Source organism: Agrilus planipennis, unplaced genomic scaffold, assembly GCF_000699045.2.
Source record: "Agrilus planipennis isolate EAB-ADULT unplaced genomic scaffold, Apla_2.0 scaffold86, whole genome shotgun sequence".
NCBI classification, from domain to species: domain Eukaryota; kingdom Metazoa; phylum Arthropoda; class Insecta; order Coleoptera; family Buprestidae; genus Agrilus; species Agrilus planipennis.
This window is the reverse complement of record NW_020438863.1, coordinates 373,683-381,807: the sequence shown is the minus strand read 5'-3', so window position 1 is coordinate 381,807 and position 8,125 is coordinate 373,683. Positions and strand designations below refer to the sequence as shown.

Here is an 8,125-nt window from a genome sequence, read left to right as displayed (position 1 = left end):
ACAGTTTTTCTTTATGTTCATTGGTTTAATCTCGATAAAAAGTTCTGAACTTTTTTTCTATGAAGTTATATTTTCCGAGTTATGAATGTTTAAAAGTGTGAATATCTATGAAAATCGATATTTTCAATGTTTCAAAAAGTTATTAAGAAAATATGTTTTTTTAGAAACTAATTTTTATATGTAAAATTGGGTCGGTAAATGTGTTGCTAAGCGCAAAACTCGAGAACAACAGGACCGATTTCAATTTTTTTTTAAATATTGCTTGAAGGGCGAGGAAGGTTCTCATGAAGAAATGAGAATGAGCAAAATTGGAAAAATTACCCAGAAAAACCTAAAAACTAAATTCAAACTGTTGCTAGCCGTCAATTCTAGGGAATTGACAAGTATATGACGGAGCATCACTTGAACATTGCTCAAAAGAATATAAAAAAAATGTTCCGGCTGTTTTTTGGCATTTGTTTAAACAATCGTGATTTAAACAACAGCCGATCGGGTTACCTGCTGACAACCTATATCGTTGTATTCAGGAGAATCTTCCGAACAAAATTTTTCCCACTCATATATTGTCTGGATTGACAAGAAAATTCTTTTAGCATAGAAAGTGGGTGAAATTGATGAAACAAACTGTAATGACCACTTGAACTATGTTTCTATGCCATCCACTCAATAGGGGGTAATAATACTTTTGAATTTCGGTATTTACGCAAAATTCTTTCAACTACAACCGACTAAAATCTACCATCAACTTCGGTTAAAAAATATTGCAGTCATCCATACGGTCAAAGGCCACAATTCAATCAAACATGTAATGCTTTAAAAAAATGACCTTTTCAAACTATACAAAATTGTATGCATGGATTTTCAAAATATTTTGGCACACCCAGTACATCACGAAAGATCATTAGTTCAGTTGCCTTTCAAACGTTTGCTTGTTAAAATCTGCTGTTTGTTTTTCCTAAAATAATTACAATTTTGCTATGGCTACCACGAGGGTAACAACGTCCCTGTCCTTCAAGAATATCCATCTATGTCTTCTAATATTCATCTAAAGACGCTTCGGCTTAAATTTGACGGTTTTGGATTATAAATAACAAAATTGTAAATCTTTTACTTTATTATTTATCACTGGAAAAACAAATCTACTAACCTGTATACCTACCACAATGAAGAGAAAGATACCCTTATCTACCTCGTCTAGTCGCAGGTAAAAAATATTGTTGGTACTTTATAAAATTTTTGCAACTTACCCTCTATCTAAACAGTTTGTAGAGTATGACTCTCTTTTATTACCATACTCGCAATTGCTTCATGAATCTTGAATAAATTACAGTTGTTTTTCTCTTCATTCAAACTTGGCTTTCGTTTTTCATATTTCCTTTCCTTTCTGGTCATAACGTATCTCACTGTTCTCCCAGAAATACCGGGTAGTTGCTGCAGCAACCCTTTCGTTCCAATTAACCTTAAGTAAACGGTTAATTGGTCAGAACAATCAAAATACGACAAAAGTAAGCAAGGTATAAATACATTCGCTTTAACTACCCCAACGAAAACTTCTGCACTTTGATTATTAAGCTTTTAATAAGATTATGTACATTGCAATTTATTCAAGATTCATAAAACAATTGGTAGTGGGTAATAAATGACAGTCACACTCTACAAATTGTTTAAATAAAGAGAAAGATGTACAAATTTTGTAAAGTACCAGCAGTGTTCGTTATCAGCAACTAGCCAGGATGATAAGGGCATCTTTCTCTTCCTTGTGGTAGTAGGTATATGGGTTAGTAGATTTATTGTTCCACTAATGCATAATAAAGTAAAACCGGGGAAATTAAACTAAAGCAATTACAGGCATTTCTTGACGCAACACGGAGAAAACTAAATTTTTATGACAATGTAAAAATTACAATTTTCAAATGTAAATGACTGAACTTGCCGTAGAAATAGTAGAATTCACTAGAAAATTTNAAAATGTAAAATCTGAATGGCCCTTCATGTTGGATAAATTGGGTTTCAGATTTTTCAGTTTGTCCCTTAGCGATATCTAGATTTAATAATTCTTTTACAGCAATTTATTTTGAATATTGTTTAGGCCAACCAAAGGGAAGAAGAATACAAAAACCAAATTAAGAATCTCACAACCCGCCTAAAGGAGGTACTGTTTTCTAACGCAGTTAACCTCAATAATACAGCCTTTATTGTTCATTTGGTTTTTGTTTGTTTTGATTGTTTTTTTTTATTTGCATGAGAATAATTCTCATAATTTCCGCCAGTATTTCAACGAACGGAAGACAAAAGACGTCTTCGAAATGTTGGCGAAAATTATTATTTACCGCTCCGTGTATTTGTTTTTATTTATTTGCTCGCTTTCATACCGACGCCCTCGACTAGGCGACGCTACGCGAGGAAAATTACATGATCCACCTCAAAACCCTGGACGGTGCCCTCAAAGAGGTAACCACACCAAAATCACCCTAAAAAATTTGCTCTTTTGGAGGGCTTTTGTGTTTTTCTATGTATAAATAATTCTTACGATTTATTATTAAAATTTTCACATCTAGAGTAGGCACACTGGGATCCACATGGGGGCTGATATCTATATACATGTATATTTTTCCTAAAGTGGTTAACAAGAAGGACTTTTCCAAAATATCATACCAGCAGTTGTATTAAATTTTATTTTTAAAGCATTTCATGCCGTCAAAACCCCTTTTTTTATCTAATTCTTAACCCTGCCCAATCCAGTTGTTATTGAACTTTCTCTTTCTATCAAATTTAATGTCTAGCACATATTCCTAGCCCAATTACTCCCCTCGATACCACTAATTTCCTACCCATAGCTGTTTCTCATTCAGTTCCAAAACTCCTGTGAAAATTACAAATCGATTCACTAAACCGTTAAAAAGTTATTGAAATTTTAAAAAATTGTAATTTTACACGTCATTTTATGGAGATTCGTTAATCNGGCGCCGGGTCAGAATAGCACCACCGTTACCCCAACGTGTCGTAAGAGGCGACTAAAGGGGTCAAAATTTAGGGCATAAAAAATGATGCTTATATAATACAGGTTTTGTAACGCATTTCTAAAAATTTCCGATTATTATTTTTTTAAGACAATTCCAGTAATGTTGAAATTTGTAATAACGAAGTAGATCAGTGGCTACTAAATATTATTATCGATTAATGTAATAACTTATCGAATATAATTAGTGATTTTTTTTTGTGCCCTAAAGTACAAGGTTTTTAAACTAATAGGAAAGTTTGGAGCAGTCTGCTGATTTGTTTTCTAATCCTTGTGTTTTGGACGAAATCCGTTTTCAGTGACATTTATTTACCATTTTTATTTTCCAATATTTACAGACGAACTTGTCGCCGAGAAAGAACGTTACAAGGAAATTGGAGACGATTTGGACACAGCCTTCGTCGAACTTATTTTGTAAATTTATTTTTACGTCCTGCAAGCCTTTATTATCATTATTATTAATATAATTATTATTGTTATTACTACTATAGAGGATGAAATGATAACATAACATCGTCTTCCAACGAGCTCTCATCTAAAGATCACAAATTAATATATACACAGGTGTAGATAGATTGGCAAATTTAAACCATAGCGACTCACATCTAATATTATTATCAAAATGTTACGTCAATTATTTCTGCACTTAGATCTAGAAATCAATTTTACGTTTTCTAATATAATATACGTTTAATTTTTCTGTATATATTATATACAAATACACTCTCTGTTTTATTCAGTTGTTTTGTTTTACTGTTTGTTGTTTTTTTTTCAGTTTTTCGCTTTTGTTCTTTTTGTCATTTTTGTTTACTTCAACTCTTTTTTTTTAGTTTATGTTTTTGATTCAACATTTGTTTTTATTCTTCTGTTTTCTATCTCTGACAGAGCTTTTCCGTACACTTTTACAGAAACTTTTCGGTGTTGTGAATTGCTTGATGCATCTTTAGCATGTATTTTAGTAGTAAGCTAGTACTAATAATACCTAACTACTGTTAAAACTAATTCTACTAAATTTGTGCTATTTCAGATGAATTAACAGCTCAAAAAGATCGCTATAAAGCAATTGCTGACGAGATGGACCAAACTGTTGCAGATTTAGCTGGCTACTAACGATAACAGACTAATATTAATAACAAAAAAGATATTGTTGCTAGCTTTTCTATTTTCAGAGTGAATCGAGTGTTTGGGGCTAAAATGGCTTGAATATATTATATTTTTAATATGCATTTAAATGTTTTGCTTTTGTTACGTCTGATACGATACTTTAATTAGTAATTTTGCTTATAAAATTACCATCATTAGATGTACGCTGTGAAAGACAAAAATTTTGAATGGTTTTAAGTTATGATTTACAGAAAGTCATGACCGGGGTAAGGGCCGAGCGTCTCGAAGTCGAGTACGTTTATCATTTACTATGTTGGCAGTTTTGGCGCAGAATGCATTCTAAAATCCGAAATCGTTGTTTAAATATTTGGGAAAAATAGAGGCGCTCCCGGAATATTTTTGGTATAAAAATAATAGATACAATTTTATCAAAAAACAAAAAAAANACAGGAGTTAGGAGGGGTAGAGGTAGACCTAGATTAGATTAGTGTTCACAAATAGTTAAGGATGTGGGCTGTTCTAGTTTTAAGGAAATGCGAAGTTTAGCTCAGGATAGGAAAGAGTGGAGGTACGTGTCCAGTCAGTCTTAGGCCTGACGTCCTTATGATGATGGTGAGGGTTTACCTGCGGATTCGCTCGCTTTGATGTCCTAAATGTGTTAAAAGTGATGAAAAACTAATTTTTGTTGTCCTTTGAGAACAGTGTTTCTTTTTGGATTGAAAAGGTACTCCACGTGCTTTTGTGTACCTCTGAAAATTAGTGGAAGTATAAAATTTTCATGATTGGCTAGGATTGTACCATTTTTTTGAATAGTAAATAAATGATTTTATCAAGAAATCGGGGTGAAAGATGCTGCTATAAAATTTAGAGTTTTCCGACGTTTTACAGTACTTTTTTTTGATATTTCATAAAAAATATATACGAAAAATTATTACTAGTTAAAAATTTTGGTGGAGGCGCCGGGATAATTTAAAGTAAAGGCTGAAATTGAGATATAATCTGCATGTCTTTGAAGTAGATTAATGAATTTTCATCTCTTAATTACATAAAAATGAAGATAGGAGTGTTAATTTATATTTTTTTTAATATAATTTAAACTACAATTTTTAATACAATGCATAGACAACCCTACATACAGCTAATATTACAGGTATTATAATGTAGCTATAAGGAAGAATAAAAGACGATTTTTCTCTAGGAACTTACTGATCTCGATCTAATAATTAATTGATTACTTAGGAGTAGTTTTAAAGACATGATGATGTAAAGTTAGTTGAAAACTCTTATACATTTTTGTTTGGTGAAGTTTAAAGAAATCAATTTTACGTTTTCTAATATAATATACGTTTAATTTTTCTGTATATATTATATACAAATACACTCTCTGTTTTATTCAGTTGTTTTGTTTTACTGTTTGTTGTTTTTTTTTCAGTTTTTCGCTTTTGTTCTTTTTGTCATTTTTGTTTACTTCAACTCTTTTTTTTTAGTTTATGTTTTTGATTCAACATTTGTTTTTATTCTTCTGTTTTCTATCTCTGACAGAGCTTTTCCGTACACTTTTACAGAAACTTTTCGGTGTTGTGAATTGCTTGATGCATCTTTAGCATGTATTTTAGTAGTAAGCTAGTACTAATAATACCTAACTACTGTTAAAACTAATTCTACTAAATTTGTGCTATTTCAGATGAATTAACAGCTCAAAAAGATCGCTATAAAGCAATTGCTGACGAGATGGACCAAACTGTTGCAGATTTAGCTGGCTACTAACGATAACAGACTAATATTAATAACAAAAAAGATATTGTTGCTAGCTTTTCTATTTTCAGAGTGAATCGAGTGTTTGGGGCTAAAATGGCTTGAATATATTATATTTTTAATATGCATTTAAATGTTTTGCTTTTGTTACGTCTGATACGATACTTTAATTAGTAATTTTGCTTATAAAATTACCATCATTAGATGTACGCTGTGAAAGACAAAAATTTTGAATGGTTTTAAGTTATGATTTACAGAAAGTCATGACCGGGGTAAGGGCCGAGCGTCTCGAAGTCGAGTACGTTTATCATTTACTATGTTGGCAGTTTTGGCGCAGAATGCATTCTAAAATCCGAAATCGTTGTTTAAATATTAAAACAAATCTACTAACCTGTATACCTACCACAATGAAGAGAAAGATACCCTTATCTACCTCGTCTAGTCGCAGGTAAAAAACATTGTTGGTACTTTATAAAATTTTTGCAACTTACCCTCTATCTAAACAGTTTGTAGAGTATGANTTATTATTTAAACATATTAAAAAGTTTTACGCTCATTATTTATAGAGATTGAAACTAAATATTTTTTTGTTTCGAAGTTGAAATCAGGGCATATTCACTGCCAAAAGTCAGTTAAAAATTTTCCATATTCGTTATTTCTTGTTTTATTCAAAGTTTTTGGACAAATTTCAAGTTGAACTCAAACCGTATCCTTTTTTTTTTAGTATTTATTTACCTCATGTTAGGCTGCAAAATCTAATTAATCACGAATTTCTAATTTTATGTATTCTCGTCTTCGGTTGTACCTCTCAAACATCCTTAACAGTAATCTTCTCGTTTTGCACAACCCTTTCTGTTTAAAATTGATATTTCATTTCTAGCATTTACTACTTTTTAACCCGCCCCCCCAATCCCTCCATTTGCTTTTCGCCATACTTCGAGTTAAAAATCGGTATTTTCTATTTTTTTTTTAAATCGTTGAACATTGGCCTCCCCATTCACACGCAGGATTGGGAGATTATTCTAACTCCTACCCGTATAAGTTACACCCTTTTAGTTTTCTTTTCGCCACCTTAGGTATACGTTTAAGAACGTTATTTTAATTCTATTTAAAATGCAAACATACAATTATTTATTGTTGTATCCATGTGTTGGTATCGATATTTTGGGAAATCTTTTTTGTATTATTCACGGCAAGGTTTTGGCCACTTAATTAGTGTTTTGGCATGATTAGTATAGTACATAATTATTTTATGCAGGCCGCTTCTACCAGAGATACATGCGAAGATAAAATACGTATAATGACCGATAAGTTACGTGAAGTAAGTTAAATGACAAATTTCTTTTTATTATTTATTTAATATCGAAATGAAGTACAAAATTTGCTTAGATTTTATAGTATTGCTGATCAAAATTTCAGAATTTGTCGTACAACTGTTACATGTTAAATTATATAGGTACACACATAAACGATTTGGTGTGGGTTGTAAAATATTTGTAATAATTATTTAATTAAAGTCTTATAGCACTGCACCAATTTTGCATGAACTTCAGATGCAATGATTTTACGGTTATAATTTTTTATGAGAAACAGTAAGTCGTTTGTTGCCAAGTGTTTTCTTTTGTTTAATGTTGTTGTGGTTTAGTGTTTTGCGTTTGTTTATATTTTGCTTGTCTTGCTTCCTTATATGGCTTTTGTTTTTATTAGCGTTTGTTTTTCGTCTTAAAATATTTGCAAATTTGTACAATTTAACGCTAGAGTCTAGTCTTTGGTTTTTTTTTTTAAATACATACAGTTATTAACAGTAAATTAAATGAAATAAGTTTGCTAAAGGAAATTTTGTACCTAATCAGAATTCAAAATACGAAAATTTGGAAATTTTGCTTTTACTAATCAGTTTTGAGGGATGCTAGAACACAAAATGATATAATTTTCTCTATAGGCTGAAGCTCGTGCTGAATTCGCAGAAAGGTCCGTACAGAAATTGCAAAAGGAAGTTGACAAACTTGAAGGTGAGTTTTTAAAAACAAAAAAAACAAGTAGAAAAAAGGCTTCCTCGAAAGTTTTTATTGGACGTATTATTTTGTGTGATTTTCATGTACTTTATAATGATTTTTCTCAGTAACATAAAGATCTAAAAACGTCTTTAAAATTTTGGCTCTTTTGTCTGCTGTAGTAATATTGTTAGTTGTTTTTTGCTTTTTATATTTTATATTTTTTAATAATAATATTTAAGGGTCGATTCTT

At 31.1% G+C, this 8,125-nt stretch overlaps 1 protein-coding gene across 9 annotated transcripts in view; it reads left to right on the top strand.

Moving 5' to 3' along the window:
* LOC108735660 (tropomyosin-2) overlaps positions 1 to 8,018 on the top strand; it is a 36,732-nt gene extending 28,714 nt beyond the window's left edge. For 7 of the 9 annotated variants that reach the window (XM_025974923.1, XM_025974932.1, XM_025974920.1 and 4 more), the window contains 2 exons: positions 2,090 to 2,152; positions 7,821 to 8,018. In XM_025974923.1, the coding sequence (XP_025830708.1) occupies positions 2,090 to 2,152; positions 7,821 to 8,003 (246 nt within the window). In that variant the 3' untranslated portion in view covers positions 8,004 to 8,018. Of the gene's footprint in view, positions 1 to 2,089; positions 2,153 to 7,136; positions 7,200 to 7,820 lie in introns of all 9 variants that reach the window. The other 2 variants (XM_025974917.1, XM_025974911.1) reach the window with 1 other exon arrangement.
* Positions 8,019 to 8,125: the final 107 nt, after the last annotated feature.